This window comes from Crocuta crocuta, unplaced genomic scaffold, assembly GCF_008692635.1.
Source record: "Crocuta crocuta isolate KB4526 unplaced genomic scaffold, BGI_CrCroc_1.0 scaffold4, whole genome shotgun sequence".
NCBI lineage: Eukaryota > Metazoa > Chordata > Mammalia > Carnivora > Hyaenidae > Crocuta > Crocuta crocuta.
This window is the reverse complement of record NW_027529996.1, coordinates 4,370,401-4,389,918: the sequence shown is the minus strand read 5'-3', so window position 1 is coordinate 4,389,918 and position 19,518 is coordinate 4,370,401. Positions and strand designations below refer to the sequence as shown.

The window sequence follows — 19,518 nt, the reverse complement described above, 5'->3', positions numbered from 1 at the left end:
TTAATCTTATAATTTAAAAAAGTGTGGGGTGCCTGGGTGGCTCAGTCAGTTGAGTGTCTGACTTTGGCTTAGGTCATGATCTCGCGGTTGGTGGGTTCGAGCCTTGTGTCAGCCTCTGTGCTGACAGCTCAGAGCCTGGAGTCTGCTTCAGATTCTGTATCTCCCTCTCTCTCTGACCCTCCCCTGCTCAGTTCTCTCTCTCTCTCTCTCTCTCTCTGTCTCTCCTCTTTCTCAAAAATAAATAAATGTTAAAAAAGTGCTATTATAAAGAATTTTAAGAAAATCATGAATGTTTACCAAAATTGATATAATTTGTGTTTTGGTGGAATTAGGTACTTTCCTGTTACCATGATTATAAGGTTTAAGTTTGAATAAATTTTATATTTTTAACTTTCAAATTGATAGAGTAGCATATAAGTCCATATTGAGGCAGCTCCAACAGAACTTACTTTCTTTATTCTTCTATAGACCTTGGTCCTTATTTGAAAAGACAGTTAGTTCATATTATTTGTGCCGAGTGCTAGAAGTGCAGCTAATTGTGAATTTGAAATAAGACCAAGACCACCAAGTTGATTCACATAGCCTACCAGGCAGCTGTTGGTTGGTAATTTTGCCATTTCACTACTGATCTGCATCAGAATCAGGGAGTTTTTATTCCCTCTGTATCCCAAGAGCCTTGCAGAGTATAATTGGGGATTAAATGTTTTCTTTGATTAAATGAAGTTAATGGCACAGTCTTTAATTTTTTTTTTTTTAACTATCATAGAAAGGGATGCTCCAGTAAACCAGGAATTCACTGTTAAGCCATAGTTTTCTGTCTCTGCAGTCTCCTTTTATTTGATTTATGATAAAGAAATAAGTTGATGCTCAAATCTAGAACCAAATAATATTACTGACAGTGGATACTTCTTTTATGCATCAGTGTCCTAAGCGCTGAAGATGAAATAACTCATTTAATCCTACTGGTACTATTATCCTCTGTTGACAGATAAGGAGACTGACACTCAGATGCTAAGTCACTTCCGCAGGGCCACCCAGTAGTACACGTTGGAGCCAGCTTTTGAATCTAGGGAATCTACTCCAGAGTCCATGTACTTAACCATTGCACTTTCCTCTACTTCTGGTTGTAACCCATCCTGCTCCTCAAGAGTCACCTCTTGCCTCTCACACTTACCTCATGCCCCATCCATATAAACTGTGAAGTCTTTGAATATGACTAAGTCTTTCATACATTCCACTATGCTTTTCCTTCTCTCTGGATTCTGGCCAGCACTTAGTACAACTCCATTCACTTGCCAATCTGTGTAAGCATTGACCCTTGTGGGTACCTTGTAGCAGACCTGTCTCCTTCATCAGGAAAGAACCTGTTTAGTTTTATGGATCTAGCTTTTCTCCTTGTGAAAGGAGAGCATTTTCTCTTTGTAAAACCTTCATTGACCCACAGAGTTTAATACCTCCTTCTCTGTGCTACTCCTGTATTAGTTATATTCCTCTATTATTTTATATTCTTTTTTTTTTTTAAATACAGTAAGATCCAGGCCCAACATGGGGCTTGAACTCAGGACCCTGAGATTAAGAGTTGTGTGCTCTACTGACTGAGCAGCCAGGTGCCCTACTTTATATTCTTTTTCTTTAACAAAGGAATAGATTTAAAAAAATTTTGTTTTAGAGAGAGAGTACATGCACAATCTGAGGCAAAGGGGTAGAGGGAAAGAGAGAGACAGAATGTTAAGCAGGCTCCATGCTCTGTACCCACCTTGATGTGGGGCTCTATCCCATGACCCTGGGATCATGACCTGAGCTGAAATCAAGAGTTGATGCTCCACCGACTGAGCCACCCAGGCTCCCTGCCTATTTTATATTTTTATAACAGCTTTCTTGAGATCTAATTCATATGCACTAAAATTCACAATTTTCAGGTATACAATTCAGTGGGTTTTAGTATAATCACAGAGTAGTACAGCTATCACTACCACCTAATTTTATGACATTTTCATGCTCCCCCAAAGAAACTTTGCATTCTTTAATTTTCACCTTCTATTCCCTTTTCACTACCCTACCTCTAATTCCTGGCATTCACTAATCATAGACTTTCTGTCTATGGATTTGTTTGTTCTGCACATTTCATATCACTGGAATAATACATTAAGTGGTTTCATGATTGATTTCTTTCACATAGCATAATGGTTTCAAGGTTCCTTTCAGTTGTAGCATGTCCGAGAACTTCATTCCTTTTTATTGCTAATGTTGTCACACAGTATTCCATTGTAGGATACATCACTTTTTTTTAATGCTTTCGTTAATTTGATGGACATAGGGGTGTTTATAGTGTTTATAGTTTTTGGCTATTATGAATAATGCTGCTATGAACATTTGTGCAGAAGTTTTTGTATGGATGTATATTTTTGTTTTGCAGGGTTTGTATCTAGGAGTGGACCTTACTAGGTTGTATCAAACTCTGTGTTTAATATTTTGAGGAACTGTTTTTCAGAGTGGCTACATCATTTTAAATCCCTCCAGTAGTCTCTGAAGATTTGGTTTTTCACATCCTCACCAGTGCATGTTATTGTTCGTTTTTTTGGTTATAACTGTCCTAGTGAGTGTGAAGGGGTTTTAATTTGCATTACTCTAAAGAACAGTGATGTTGAGCATTTGTGCTTATTGGCCATTTGTATATCTTCTTTGGAAGAATGCTTCTTCACATCTTTTTCCTCTTTCCATTGGCTTAATTTGTCTGTTGTTGGATTATAAGGGTTCTTTGTATATTCTGGACATAAGTCCCTTGTCAGATACTAGATTTTCAAATATTTTCTCTCATTATATGGGTTGTACCATCATCCTTCCTGATGGTGTACTTTGAAATTTTGATGAAATCCAATTTATTTTTTCTATTGTTGTCTGTACTTTGGGTGTCATATCTAAGCCTAACTGAAAGCCACAAAGTTTTTCTCCTGTTTTCTTCGTAAGAGGTTTATGCTTTTAATTCTTACATTTAGGTCTTTGATACATTTAGAGTTCATTTTTGGGTGATTTATATAGGGCATTCTTCTGTTACTGTCACAACCATGATAAAATGATCATAATTGTGATACAATTATTTGTTTACAAGTACATGCCTTTCATAGTTTCTGAGCTCATGAATATAGTACCTGTGTCTTCCTTATTTTGGGATTCTAAGTATTTACTAGGTACAGCTTTTATTAAGTCTGCCTGTGGCTTTGAATATTTTATCTTGAAATTACACAGAAAAATTTAAAGAGTAGATATGAAATGTAAACAGTTAATAAATATGTTTCCTATGCTTTATTTAAAGTTTTTTGTTTGTTTGTTTTTTAAGTGGGCTTCACACTCTGCGTGGAGCCCAGCTTGGGGCTTGAACTCACAACTGTGAGATCAAGACCTAAGCTGAGATCAGAGCTGGATGCTTAACAGATTGAGCTACCCAGGTGTCCCTAAAGATTTTATTTTTTTAAGTAGTGTGTATACCTAATGTAAGGTTTGAACCTACAGTCCTGAGATGGAGAGTCTCGTGCTCTTTCGACTTAGCCAGCCAGGTGCCTTAGTACGTCTCCATGTTTTAGAGGGATATATATATACAGGGGCGCCTGAGTGGCTCAGTCAGTTAAGTGTCTGACTTCAGCTCAGGTCATGATCTCACAGTTCATGAGTTCAAGCCCTGTGTCATGTTTTGTGCTGACAGCACGGTGCCTGCTTCAGATCTCTGCCTCTCTCTCCCTCTCCCTCTGCTTCTCCCCAGCTTACACCCTCTCTCTCTCTCTCTCAGAAATAAACATTGAAGAAATACTAAAAAAACCCAGAAGGATATATAAACATACTATAAGTACAACCATGATTGTGTATTATTTTTTTCTTACAGATTTCATACTTATTTCCCTTTGCTTTATTTATTTTTTTTTCGTATGACCTCCAAAGGCCCAAGGAGTCTTTTTTTTTTTTTTTTTTTTTTTTTTTTAAGAGAGGGAGTGAGAGCAGGGGAGAGGGGAAGGAGAGAGACTTCCACAACCCTGGGATCTTGACCTGAACTGAAATCAAGAGTCAGATGCTTAACCCACTAAGCCACCCAAGTATCCCCATATGGAAAGTTATCTTAAATCAGATACGGTATCTATTCTGCAGCGTTAAGGTTTTTAAAAGAACTGTAAAGGAAAAGGATAAAGATATCTAAGTATCAGATAAGTTTAATAAAAATTTATTATATAGCTCAGGCTTCTTTTGTTTTCCCAAATAAGTTAATTCTTACCCAATTGGACTTAGGCCTTGGCACTTTTTGTATTTAAAATTAGTAAATAGAGGAAGATTGCCCAAGCAATAACTCAGTTTTTATTAAAAAACAGATATGAAACATTAACCGTGACTTAAAATAGTATATAGTACATAACCACTGTTGAAGTAATTTGTGCCCTAAATATCTGAGATTCTGCAACTTGGTGCAACTTCTTTTTATTTTTTTAACTTTTTTTTTTTTATCTCAAAACATTTTGTATCTGGTCTCCAGCAGATTCTGAAATGTGTATTTTCAAAAAACAAAACAAAACAAAACAAAAACCTTTGTAGCCATAGGCTCATAATAATTTCTTACTTACAGTGGGTTATAATTATAAAGTACTTTGTCACATTAACTCATTTGGTCATCACAGCAACTCTGTGCTTTGTTTCTCAAATGAATCATTTTGATAAACACTTATTCTTTGTAGACAGGAGGCTAAGAACTTGAGGCTTTGAGTGGATAATTAATTCAAGTTGTGAAGATTTGAGAATGGTGTGTACATTGTTGCCACTGACATGGTGGAGGTGGGCCTTTTTTAAAGGAATAAGGCAAATGGTAAAACCCAGGGACCCAATCTGAACAAGTGAAATTCTCCTTTGTTTATAGTTGTAAACGAAAGCCTTCTTTTTTTGGTGGGGGTGAAGGGAGGGAGAAGTTTCACTATAGGTGTTCTAAGAAAGCCAGGTTGCTCCTTCTTAATTCTCTTATACCACTCTTCCACAAACCACGCTCCCTTCCTGGCAAGCCCAACTCCTTTCTTCCTCCATTCCTCCCTGTAGTGGGTAATGCTGTGGGTAAGGGTGGGCTCTTTTTTTTTTTTTTAAATTTTTAATGTTTTTTATTTCTGAGAGAGAGAGAGTGTGAGCAGGGGAGGGTCAGAGAGAGGGGGGTACAGAATCTGAAACAGCCTCCAGGCTCCGAGCTGGCAGTCAGCCCAGAGCCCAATGCGGGGCTCGAACCCACGAACCGTGAGATCATGACCTGAGCCAAAGTCGGACACTTAACCGCCTGAGCTACCCAGGCGCCCCGGGTGGGCTCTTAATATGTACATTAATAAGTAAAAAATAAAAAAAGTACCACTGCAAACGATAAGAATATTACTAGGCTCTTAAGAGATTAGGATCTTATAAGAAACACTATGCTTTTTAATTATACAGGATTTTTTTTTTTCTATGAGTAATCTTTATGCCTAATGTGGGACTTGAACTCATGGCCGACCCCAAGATCAAGAGTCACATTCTTTACTGACTGAGNGTGAGATCATGACCTGAGCCAAAGTCGGACACTTAACCGCCTGAGCTACCCAGGCGCCCCGGGTGGGCTCTTAATATGTACATTAATAAGTAAAAAATAAAAAAAGTACCACTGCAAACGATAAGAATATTACTAGGCTCTTAAGAGATTAGGATCTTATAAGAAACACTATGCTTTTTAATCATACAGGATTTTTTTTTTTCTATGAGTAATCTTTATGCCTAATGTGGGACTTGAACTCGTGGCCGACCCCAAGATCAAGAGGCACATGCTTTACTGACTGAGCTCTCTGGCCACCACAGTCTCTTTCTCTCTCTCTTTTTTTTTTTTTATGATATTTTATTTATTTTCCAGTTTTGTTGAGGTATAATTGACAAAATTTGCTTAAGGAGTACAGTGTAATGGTTCAATATGTATATAAATTGTGAAATGATTACCATAGTCAAGAAGTTAATTGACACATTCATCACCTTGAGTAGCTACTTTTATTTTTTGGTGTAGTGAGAATGCTTAAGATCTACTGTCTTAGGAAATTTCAAGTATACAACACAGTAGTATTAACTATAGTCACCATGCTGTATAGAACTTACTCATAACTGAAAGTATCCTTTGACCAGAAACTTGTTAAGAACATTAATTTTTTTTAAACTTAAGTTGGATCAAGAGTTTAGTCAAATGTTGCAGAAAATTTCTAAAATAAAAATGTGTGAATGCTGTGAAAAATTTATTGATTGCTACTAAAGGCCACAGAGAGCCATTGTTTTTCCATGAAAAACAACCATGGAAGAGTAATTCCATGGTAGTGAGCAAGTGGAAAGTGAAGAAGCTTGAAGTCAGGGAAGGACTTTTCAGTGACATAGTGGAGTGTTCATAGTTTCAAATGTGAATAGTTAAGGTAAATCATGTCAATATAGAATGGTATGAATTATCTAGTCTGACTCTATCACTTTTGTAAGTGGAAAAGCTAAGTTTCTGTACAATTGAGTGGCTTAGTGAAGATTACAGGTGGAGTTAGTTGCAGAGCCCTTCCAGATTTCAAGTCTTCAGAAATAACAAATAAGAATAAGAGTGGGAATACTAAAAATTTTAGGCTGTCAAGGGAATGGTAAGGCATATGTCCATGGTAGCTTTTGAAGATAAATGTTACTTCTGGTATAAGTCTTGTTGGCTTATTACCTGCCATTGTGTGATAAACATAGAAAATTGTCATCTTTGTGTTTATTGAGAATGTCACAGAGTTTTAAAAAATAATATAATTTCTGATAAAATATAAGACTGACCTACCTTTTGGGGGTACTTGGGTGGCTCAATTAGTTGAGCATCCAACATCAGCTTAGGTCATGATCTAACGGTTTGTGAGTTTGAGCCTAGCATCAGGCTCACTGCTGTCAGTGCAGAGCCTGGTCTAGATCCTCTGTTCCCCCCACTCTGCCCCTTCTTGTTTCTGCTTTTTCTCAAAAACAAATAAATCTTATAAAAATGACCTGTCCTTTTTGAGTTTCTCAGCCCTCATATGGGTATAAAAAGTTATTTAACAGTGATGTACTTTTAAGTCATGTTTCTGAGAAATGTTCCTCAAGGTTGCAGCTTGCAATAGGGCATAAACTATTTGGGGGTAATTTAGAGGTGGTTTGGGAGCATTTCTCATTGAAGAATTGGAACCAGCTGTGAGAATTAGATAGGAAATTGTCTTTCCTTCCTGCAATATTTTAGACATATAACTTTATATTTTTAGAGGAAGATTTTAAGCATTTGATAAATGATTTATTTTGAAGCTTACTTAAAGTTTATTAGAACATTAAGAAGCATTTAAGCTTAATATTATGCATCATTTAATCTTTTTGTTTGCTTATATGGGTTTTATCTATGAACAATTTTTTTTTTAGTTTTGGTAAAATACATATAACAAAATATACAATCTTAACCATTTTTATCTTTATTTATTTAAAAAATTTTAATTTTTTAATGTTCATTTCTTTTTGAGAGAGAGAGAGAGACAGAGACAAGCAGGGTAGGAGCAGAGAGAGGGAGACATAGAATATGAAACGGGTTCCAGGATCTGAGCTGTCAGCACAGATCCTGACATGGGGCTTGAGCTCATGAACCATGAGATCATGACCTGAGTCGATGTCGGATGCTTAACTGACTGAGCCACCCATGTGCCCCTAAACATTTTTAAATTTTAATTTCAGAATAGTTAACTTACAATGTTTATATTAATTTCAGGTGTACAATATAGTGGCTCAACAATTCTATAATTACTCAGTGCTCACCATAACACATATACTCTTTAATCCCCATCACCTATTTCATCCATTCTCCCACTCACGTCCCTATCTTAGCCTTTTTATTTTTTTTAATTTTTAAAAAATGTTTTTTGTGTGTGTGTGTGTATTTTTGAGAGACAGAGAGAGAGAGAGAGAACACAAGCGGGGCAAGGACAGAGAGAGAGGGAGACAGAGAATCCCAAGCAGGCCCCATGCTGTCGGCACAGAGCCCAACATGAGGCCTGAAGTCACAAACTGTGAGACCATGACCTGAGCTGAAATCAAGAGTTGGATGCCCAACCAACTGAGCCACCCAGGAGCCCCCAGTATTANTCACGCTGTCTCTCTCTCTCTCTCCTAGAAATAAATAAAACATTTAAAAAATAAATAAATAGAATATATAGTTCAGTAGTGTTACATTGTTGTATATTCAGTCTCCAGAATTTTTTCATCTTGCAAAGCAGAAACTATAGCCATTAAACAGTAATTCCCCATTTTCCCATTTCTCTCGACTCTGGTAACCACTTTTCTACTTTCTATGAACTGGACTGCTATGGATACCTCATATAAGTGGCATCATGCAATTTTTTTTTAATTTTAATGTTTATTTTTGAGAAAGATTGTGAGTTGGGGAGGGGCATAGAAAGAGGGAGACACAGAATTCAGAGCAAGCTCCAGGCTTTGAACTGTCAGCGCAGAGCCTAATGCAGGGCTTGAACCCAAGAACTGAGGGATCATGACCTGAGCCGAAGTCAGATGCTTATCTGACTGAGCCACCCAGGTGCACCACAATATTTTTCTTTTTATGGCTTATTTCACTTAGCATAATTTCCTTGAAGTTCATCCATGTTGTAGTATATGTCATAATTTCCTTCCTTTTAAAGAATAATATTCCATTGTATGTATGTACCACATTTTGTTCATTTATTCATCTGTCAATGGACACTTGGGTTGCTCCTATCTTTTGACTGTTGTAAATAATGCTGCTGTGAACATCTTTGGAGACTCTGCTTTCAGTTCTTTTGTGTATATGCATAAAAGTGGAATTGCTGAATTGTAAGTGATTCTATTTTAAAGTTTTTGAGGAACAACCATACTGTTTTCCATAGAAGATGTACCATTTCTGTCCAGCGATGTAGAAGGGTTCCATTTTTTTTGTACATCCTTGTCAACATTTCTTTTCATATTTACTTATCTTTTAAAATAATATCCATTCTGTTACTGGTATCTCAGTTTTGGTTTTGATTCTCATTTCCCTGATGATTAGTAATGTTAAATATCTTTTCATGTACTTGTTGGTCATCTGTATTTCTTCTTTGGAGAAGTTTCTCCCTAGGCTCTGTGCCAATTTTTGAATTGGGGTTGTTTGTTTTTTTTGTTGCTGAATTGAAGGAGTTTTGTTTTTTGGATGTTAACCCCTTATATGATATATGATTTGCAGACATTTTCTCCCATTCTAGAGGTTGCCTTCTCACTGTGTTGATTGTATCTTAAACATTTTTTAAAAATGTTTATTTATTTATTTTGAGAGAGAGAGTTCATGCAAGTGGAGGAGGGGTAGAGGGCGAGAGGGAATCCCAAGCAGGCCCTGCACTGCCAATGCAGAGCCTGATGCAGGGCCCGATCTCACAAACCATGAGATCACGACCTGAAATCAAGAGTTGGGCACTCAACTGACTGAGCCATCCAGATGCCCCTTGATTGTGTCTTTTGATGCACAGAACAAAATAACTTGGTGATTTTTAGAAAACTCAAATTTTATCAAATTACATGGCTCAGAGCTTAAATTTCAGATTCTAGGCATTGTAAACAATCTAACTCCTAACTCTCTTGGTATGAAAAATAATTTTTTTATATGTATATACACACAACACACACAGCCTTACCCCCTTTCCTGCCCAGCATGTAAACTCTGTCCAGGCAAAAATATTTGCAGTTCAGTAACTGTCAGGATATCTCCTATTCTCTTCTGGATGCCCTCCACATTCATCTGGGGAACCTCTATTTATTTTCCCAAAGGCATCTCAAGCATCACTTCTATAAAGTCTTTTCTAATCACCGTCTTATTTCCCAGGCACTGACTGTGTTCTGTCATAGCATCTGAAACATTTTAGTGTTGCCTGTTTGTTTACATGTCAGTTTTGCTTCATTACACTGACAGTCCTTGTGAACTGAGTCTTTGTTATTATTGTTATTTTTAAAACTTTAACTGTAGTCCCTGGTATATGGTATGTAATTAATTACTCAAATGTTTGCTAAGTGAATGTGTGATGATGAGTAATTATTGTTAAGTCACTCTGTTGGATCTCCAGAGTTATACTAGAATAGACTCTAATTTTGGTTTTCTGTGATACCACACTGGCACCTATTTACAAAATGCTTTCTGGGAGAACATGGCACTCCTTTTTAAGTTCCTGGTTGGCAGTCCCCATTCTCTCCTCACAATTCATAGCCACTTTGTGGTAGGTCTTTGTTACTGGGTAGACTTTTGATTATGGCTTATAGTACAATACATATATAACTTTTTAAACTTATGACAACTTTACCCTAGAAAGGTTATTTTTATTTTGTAAGTCTTTTGAAAATACTTTAAGGATGTGTGTCAGATGGAATTGCTCATGTTATTCCAGATATATTTGCTATCGTTGTTATTGAGGGCAAACTAGAGAGCCTGGGAAATAATCCTTTGCTTGGCATTTCAAACCAAACCAAAACAAAAGCTGGTATCTTTTCCCCTCTTCCATTAAAACTAGCTCTTGTTATGAATTCTTATAATAAATAACTTCATTGAAGTCTTGTAGCTTATGATGTCCCCTGGCATGAAAATCATGAAAATATTTTACTGTTGTAGCAAATTTCACACTAAGCCATATTTCAAAAAGCCATTAGTAGAAGTTCTGGAAAAAGAACAGTCACCGTCAAGTGATACGCTACCAAAAGATGGATTGCTCCTATTTTAGATGATTTAGTTGTGCCAGTTATATGGGCCTTTTATGAGTTATGCTCTACGTGATTTCCAGTAAAACTTTGATTTTAAATGTAAACAACATTTATTTAAACATTTAATTCACTGCTGATGTAAATATTAAATTGTCTGTGTTCTTGTAAGTTTTACTTGAAATGTCAGACATTGTCTATATATAGGCATATTGTACGTTGAATTCAGTGAAATAATTTTCATCCCTCCTTTTGGTGACAGTGTTTCTGTTTCCTGAGTAATGAAAAAGTAATTAGTTATGAAATGAGACACTGACTATAATAGAATCTTCTCCAAGTGGAATATTCGAACTGTTCTTCTGTTTTCTGCAAGAGTACTTAGTATTTAATACATGAGTTTTTATTGCTTACGCATGTTGTCAACTGCAAAGGGAGCAGTGGTTTACATAATTTAATATAGGGATAGTCCAGAATTCATTTGTTTGACTTTCAAATTATTTTGGAATTTGTGTTGGAATATTTGTATCTCTGAAATCAAGGTATGTGCAGCACTTTCCAAAGCATAGTAAGCCATACTGTAACATCTGGTCTTGAAATAAATTGTAAACTCTTCAACACTTCTTTAGGTTACTGTGGAGGTTAGGGTTCTTGTTCAGTGCCTTCTCGTTTCCTAATCTTCTTAAATGCTCCATGGTGGTAACAGATTATAGTAATCTCTCAGATGCAGACAGTCTAAAACAAAATTGCCTTTATTTCTCTATACCTGCAACTTATTTTGAAAAAAATTTTAAAAATTATCTCCACACCCAACACTATACACTGTATACTCTACACTCGAACTCATGACCCTGAGATCAAGGGTCACATGTTCTACCCACTGAGCCAGCCAGGCACCCCTAAACTTGTAACTTTTGATCTGTTTTTTAGTCTGGGATATAATCATTTGGTTGTCAAGTCAGTTTTTGTTTTTGAGTTTATTTATTTTGAGAGAGAGAGAGAGCAAATTGGGTGGAGAAGAAAGAGAGAGGAGAGAGAGAGAGAATCCCAAGTAGACTCTGTGCTGTCAGTGCAGAGCCCAGTGTGGGGTGCAAACTATGGACCGTGAGGCCATTACTTGAGCCAAAACTAAGAGTTGGATGATTAACTGACTGAGCCACCCAGGCACCCCAGTTTTTACTTTTTGAAAATGTCAGTTATCCCTGACTGTCACTTACCTGGCTGATCTGGTGGATAGCACCTGCTCTTCTTTATGGACATAAACATTAATGTTTGAAGGTAAAGTAAAAATTACAATCTAATGTGATCTACAAGGTAGATATTGGGCTATTAATTAATTCCAAAACACTTTTGTGTATGTCTGCCATCCACCATCTGTTTTGTGGATTGAGGACCCAGAGATGATAATAGATGTACGCAGTTTTTGAGAAATGTCCATTTTGCAATTTGGTTACGGAGTGGTTGGGAGTGAAACAGGTAAAAAATTATAATGGATTTTGGGGTGGCCGTCTGGCTCAATTGGTAGACCATCTAACTCTTGATCCCAAGGCTGTGAGTTCAAGCCTCACGTTGGCTGTAGAGCCTACTTAAAAAATTTTTAAAAATTACAATGGATTTTGATATATTCTGTGATAGAGATAAGGAGAGATTATCTTCTTATCTGAGGCATGCGAGTGCATTAGAAGGGCCATTTAACCCAGAGTTTGAACTGTTGAGAAATGCTTACAGTAGCAGGACACATCTGAATTGAGTCTTAAAGGATGAGTAGGAAGAGAAACCTGGAAATAGATTAAGTTGATATGACCAGAGAGATAGGAGGTAAGCCTTAGGATAAGTGGTGGTTGTCATTTATTGAGTACCTACTTTGTGCCCAGCGCTGCATTATAAGGCTTTAAACCACTTACCAGTAACCTAAAGGGCAAGTGCTGTTATTCTCAGTTTACAAATGAAGGAATAGAGTCATAACTATCCTGGAATTATGACAAGGTTAAGGAATGGCAGGGCTAGATTAAAAAACCCAGCTTTTCTTGGGGCACCTGGCTGGCTCTGTCAGTAAAGCATGTGNATAATTATATATATATTTATATATATATATATTTTTAAATGTTTTACCTTATATAAACATGCAAATAAAAACCTTAGCTTTTCTGGCTTCTTGTCTAAGCTGCTTCCTCCCAGGAGAGAACAGTTTCAGGATGGAGGAAATAGTTAAGTAGTTATGCTGTTGAAAGGTCATTTATGCAGGTTAAGTTCTGAAAAGTGTCCAGGGGCATTTATAGTGACTTGTTTGTTTATTCAAGAGATATTTACTGAGAGTCTCTTAAGTGCCAAGAACTGTGCTAGGCATTAGGAATAAAAGGACACGTGCCAGTGTGGTAGAGGTAGAAAGGAGAGAGGAAGTAGAGACAATTGAGTGAAAACTGTTCGTGTAAAGAAGCTTGATTGCAAAGGAAAAGATAATGATACAGCAGTAAATGTGGGGGAAATTGCTGTGTGTGTGTGTGTGTGTGTGTGTGTGTGTAATATGGGAAGTACTTTAATTGTTTATGTGCTGAGGATAAAGAGCCATAGGAGGGGAAAAGTTTATGATGAAATAGAACTTGAGATTGATTGATTCATCAAGGATGCTAAAGAATGAGAGGAGACAGGGACCAAAGTCTATTAGACTGCACATATTTAGTTAAGTAGATTGCAAGATGATCCTTATGTGAATTTGTAATGGCCCTAAAATTTGAGTATGATTACCCTGCTCTTGGATAATGGAACCCTGACTAAACAATGCAACTTCTTATTCAAATGATAACTGTGACTCCTTATGTCTGATTTATGCACCCATCTTCTCTCTTCCTCCATTATCCTGCCCATAACCCCTGTCTATCATAACATTTCTTATATTGAATTAGACTGATTTATTACTAGACCATCTGCTTCTTGGGAGGGAAAAATGTAGAGGCTATGTTTAATGCTACCCATCTGGTATAATCTCACTTTAAATAAATGCTTATTGAATTGATGAGTCAATAAATGACTCAGTTTCTTATTTGTGTCATTTTTGAGCAGCAGTTTTTTGTTTTCTAAACTTTCATGGGTTGAAAGGTATATATCTACCCTGTGCGGATTTTGTTGCCTATTTTAAATTAAGTACATAAGCACTTTAAATTGTGGTCAATTTTCAGTGAAGAGAGAACTTTAAATATTTTGGATGCTGAGAGGACCTTATTGTTTCATACAACCTAAAAAGTTTCTTAGGTTTATCATTTTTGAGATTTAAGATAAATTTATTATCAGCTCAACAATTGTAATTTATCTAGAAGTGCAGAAATAAGCTACTTTCACAATTTTTATTTCCTGTTTTTTTTTAAAGCTTTGTGTTAAAAAGCTAGTGATAAAATTTTTAAAAATTATGTCTCCTGTGAATATGTAGTTCTCCCTCAGGCCCTAAATACATTGGTTACTCATTGATGTCATGGAATTTTCTTTTTTCAGAATCCTGTCCAAAAGATTCCTGACTCTCATGAAATAACTCTAAAGCATGGCACTAAAACAGTAAGTTTAAAAAATTTGATTCTTTCCTTTCAATAACAAGGTTCTCATGGAAAAGTGAACCAATGATACATTTGTATTAAGGCTAGTTATACAATCAACTGATAACACAATAGCTATAGACATTAAAGAAAAAAGAAAGATTACATTTCTATTCAATCAAAATAACCATTGTGTTTCATTTAAAATAGGAACATTCATTTAAAATTGTCATTGTTATTGTTATTGTTGGCTTTAAAACCTTTTTCTTTGATATAGGAACATTACAAGTGAAAAAAAGAAATGAAACTAAAATACAGTTTTCCTTTTTATGGTGTGGGAAAATTTCTCATTACCCTTAGCTTTATTTCTGTATCAGTAAAAGGTCCGAGTTCATTTTTTAGATTCACACTGAGATAAGAAATGAACATAAAATAGTTACTGTATTGCTGTAAGGTTATATTACTTAGACATACAGATTTCTATTTTTGTATTGTTATAGTTATGTTAGTTAAAGATTAATAATATAAAATTTTGAGTTATAAGATGAAATCATTTCATTATAAACCATTAAAAAGTGGTAGTTGAATTAATGAAACATGCTCACAAATGCAAGAATACAATTATCTTGCTTTTTCTTTTCAATGAAACTGCCTTTTTCTAGATGTCTGACATGTAAAGAAGTAGGAAAATACATCCTATAATGAGGAAAGCATCAACCAGTAGAAATAGACCCAGAAATGACATAAATGATATAATTAATAAAGATATTAAAAGACTGACAGTCTTCTTGCCAGGTTTTTTTGCTTTTAAAAATACTATTTTCATGAAAATATTTGTTACAGTATAGTGGGTTTATTGTTATTTATTAAATTTTTTTTAATGTTTGTAGAACACAAGTGGGGAAGTGGGGGAGGGGTAGAGAGAGAGGGAGACAGAGAACCCAAAGTAGGCTCCATGCTGTCAGCGCAAAGCCTGACATGGGGCTTGAACCCATGAGAGCCATGAGATTATGACCTGAGCCGAAGTCTAAAGTCTGATGTTCAACCAACCGAGCCATCCAGGTGCCCCTATTATCATTTTAAATGAAGTGAACAATAAATAATTTTAAATGTCTTAGTTAAAATTTGTACTGTGGTAGATATTGAAATACATAACTCACATAAACAAATGCTCTTTGGGGTCCTCAGTAGATTTAAATAATGTAAAGTGTCTTAAAACCAAAGCTTCTGAGAACTGCTGCTTTAAGAAACCATTTACATCTAATTTGTGATATTATATCTACTTTTTATGAAATCAGACTTCTGGCATTTTTATTCTGAAATTATGATGGAATTTTACTAATTTTCATGTTTTTAAGTAAATTAGAAAAGGAATTATAGACTGTTAGTACTTAAACAGAAGCTTCCCTATCACTTAAGAGATATTTTACAGCTGAGAGAGTTCATGGGTTTCACACGTTTTATTTTAGTATTTGTATTTTTTAGTAGAATTTTATCTTTTATAAAAGAAATAAAATTAGAAATCTACTGCGAACTCATTTTACACATTAAAAAGCAATTAGAGCTTCTAATTGTACTGTTATGGTACCTAATCTTCTTGCAGTCCTGCCTTTACCCTGCATTTATTTCATCTTAAATATGTTAGAGATTAGCAAGGTGACTCTTTTGCCTGGTTCGTTTTTTTACAACTAGTTATTGTAAAATATTTACACATTCACAGAAGAACAGAAGATACTAAAAGGATTCCCCATAATTTACCTCTGACCCTCACCAATTCTCTGCATAAGGTCAGTCTTTGTTTCTTATACTTTACATTTCTAGTATCTCCTACCAGTCTACCCACCTTTCCATTCCTTAACAGGACCTAGAGATGGTTTCCTACCAGATGTTTCAAATCATTTTTAAAAAAATTAAAAAAAAAATTTTATTTATTTTTGAGAGAGAGAGAGAGAGGAGAGACAGCGTGAGCAGGGGAGGGTCAGAGAGAGAGATATACAGAATCCAAAGACAGGATCTAGGCTCTGAGCTGTCAGCACAGAGCCCAATGCAGGGCTCGAACCTATGAATCATGAGATCATGACCTGAGCCAAAGTTGGATGCTTTACTGACTGCAACCACCAGGTGCCCCGCAAATCATTTCTTAGCTGTGTTCCTTTAAACAATGTAGATCCCAGAAGAACTGGTTCAGTGGAGGAAATTTTACCTCAGGAATCCAGTTCCAACTTTTTTAAAGGCCACATGTAATTTGGTTCAAAGTCATGAGTCACATCTACCTCTCCTTTCATTAACATAGTGACATACTATTAGTTTATCTTTCTTAATGGAAGAATTCACAGCCAGGGCAAAGAGAACACTTTTTAGGTGTGTTTTCAGGTTTCCCTTTGAGCACATTCTTCCCAGTTTGCACCGAACTCCAAATGACTCCCTGGAATTTGGAGGCTGCTGGCTCCCCACAGCCTCCCCTTCCCCAGGGGGACTCAACAGAGGATTCCTGTAGCTAGCCATCAGTTCTCCACCCTGACTGCAGGCCCCTGCCTACTGTAGCAAGGAGGTGGAGCTTACACCCCCGTGGGGAGGACAGGCAGGGAAGACACAAGCCACAAATGAATTTGCAACTTCAAATTGTGCTGTAATGGGATGAACGCTGGTGTGGTTAGTAGTATCAGGGAGAGGACACCCCTTCAATTGTAATGAGAGGGTGAAAGGATAGAGGGACATGGGGACAAGTAAGTTTGTGGTTGATAGTAACAAGAGTCACTTCTTAGACTTCGGAAGCTACTGTTTATTTTTACTTTTTTATTGTTTTAGGTTTTAAGATATATAATTGTTAAGACATGAAAAATGACTTAGTTCTCATTTATGTGCTTTCTTCAACACATTTAAGGTAGTACATATCTAATTTAAACATAATTTATTAATTATATTTATGTATAATTCCCTTATCTTCTGAAATTAGTGTTTACAGGTAGTGATTAAAGTGAATATAAATTATTTTGTAACTTTATGGTTTTAATTGCAGGAATTTTATTACCTTTAATATCATTCCAAGGCTATTTATTGAGGGAACTGATTCATAGTTGTTTCCTTTATATGAAACTTTGATCCTTTTACTATCTTATATATGTGGTAATCACATCAATTATTTCTTTTTTTTTGTTTTCATTCCACATATTCCNTTCTCTGCCTGACTTATTTCGCTCAGCATAACACCCTCAAGGTCCATCCATGTTGCTACACATGGCACACATTAATTATTTCTAATGCAATTTTTTTCCTTCTGAGAGGGCAGCAGATCCAGGGACTTCCTGCTTAAGAATTGTAGGTTACCAGTTGGGCACTCACATGTGCATTGGACCTAGGAAAGTCCATAGGGAAGCCAGATATTTTATAGAACCAATATAAAAGTGCTATTATAATGTAGTTAGCCACTTATAAATTCAGCTTTAAAAGTAATTATTTTGATGGATCAAGAAGATGTGGTTTATCTATACCATGGAATACTACATGGCAATGAGAAACAATGAAATCTGGCCATGTGTAGCAACATGGATGGACCTTGAGGGTGTTATGCTGAGCGAAATAAGTCAGGCAGAGAAGGACAAATATCATATGTTTGCACGTATAGGAGGATTAGGAGGAACTTGACGGAGGAACAAGGGGGAGAAGAAGGGGGGAAATGGTGGGGGAAAGGGAGAGAGGCAAACCATGAGAGACTCTTGAATGCTGACAAAAACTGAGGACTGATGGATGTGGGGGGGAGAGGGGGATGGGCATGGAGGAGGACACTTGTGGGGATGAGCACTGGGTGTTATGTGGAAACTAATTTGACAACTATTTGTAAAAAAAAAAGTAATTATTTAAGGTAATTAGACTGAGTCATTTAGCTGTACACACAAGAAAATAATTTCTACTTTGTCCTACTTGATTAAATGGATTTCTTTTTTTTAAATTTTCATCTTTACTGAGGTATAATTGACATATAACATTGTATAAATCTAAAGTGCAAAATGTGATTTTTTTTTGAGACGATACCATGCATATTTTTATTTTTATTTTTNAATACATTTCTCAACATTCCCATTGGCATTTTCTCATTTTGTTAATTAAAATTGTAGTTAAAATATCTCAAAAGATTTCCTCAAAATCTTTTTTATCGAAAAAGCTGAATTATTTATGGGGTTTGGTAGATAAATTGGGACAAAGCTGGCAATTACATTAAATTAAAATACTATTGTCTTTATTTCAAAAGAAGTAATATTCATAATAATAAAGTCAAGTAATCTAGAAGATGCTGTCCAGTCTCACTTTTTGAAGTAACAACAGCTTGAGGTCTGTACTTCCAATGCCTATAAGATAGGAGGTAGAGTTAGAGAAAGAAATGGAAGTTATTACAGAATATAATTAGCTTTTCTCCAGTTAAATTTTTTTTTTTTTTTTTTTTTTTTTTACCAGGTTTCTGCTTTGGGTCTGGATCCCTCAGGTGCCCGTTTGGTGACTGGAGGATATGACTATGATGTTAAGTTTTGGGATTTTGCTGGAATGGATGCCTCTTTTAAGGCATTTCGATCCCTTCAGCCTTGTGAATGGTATGTATTGCATAACCTAATACCTTCATATTTGAAGACGGAGTACTGTTATCACCTGAATTCCATCTATAATGCTTTGTATGAAAATACACTGTTTATATGACCATATGTTACCTTCATTATTCATATGAAAGAAAAATTTACCTTGAATTTCTTTGCTTTAGTTTCATTAACCCAGATTTTAAAGACATTTTTAGTCCTTTGTTGTTTTGTAAAAAATATTTGTATTTAGAGATTATTACCTTGCCTAGTTTATTTTAATACTCCAGTAAATACCACGAAATGTTATGTATATGTGTATGACGTATTAAGCCAATAACCAGGTGCTGGTCAGTGCTACATTGTGTAGGTATGGCCAGCTAGCATTATATAAGAAAGGGCTTTACATGTTGCTACCACTGCCACCCTCCTATTTCTGTTTTTGACCACATGTGATCTTTTCGCATATTCGATATCAAAAATAGATTTTTATTGGTGAAACTGTTGGTTAACTTGTATAATATATGATGGAAATGAGCTATTATTGACTATATATTACGATATTCAAGATAATGTGAAGTAGGTGAAATTAACATAGACCCAATTTTCTTTCTTTTTTTTAAATTTATGGTTTTTTTTTTTTAATTTATTATTGAGGCAGAGACAAATAGAGCATGAGTGGGAGA

General features: G+C 35.8%; 1 protein-coding gene across 1 annotated transcript in view; it reads left to right on the top strand.

Annotated features, from left to right (window-relative positions):
- WDR70 (WD repeat domain 70) overlaps window positions 1-19,518 on the top strand; it is a 272,504-nt gene that overhangs the window by 41,344 nt on the left and 211,642 nt on the right. The window contains exons 6-7 of the mRNA XM_077763475.1: window positions 14,230-14,289; window positions 18,720-18,853. Of these exons, the coding sequence (XP_077619601.1) occupies window positions 14,230-14,289; window positions 18,720-18,853 (194 nt within the window). The remainder of the gene's footprint in view (window positions 1-14,229; window positions 14,290-18,719; window positions 18,854-19,518) is intronic.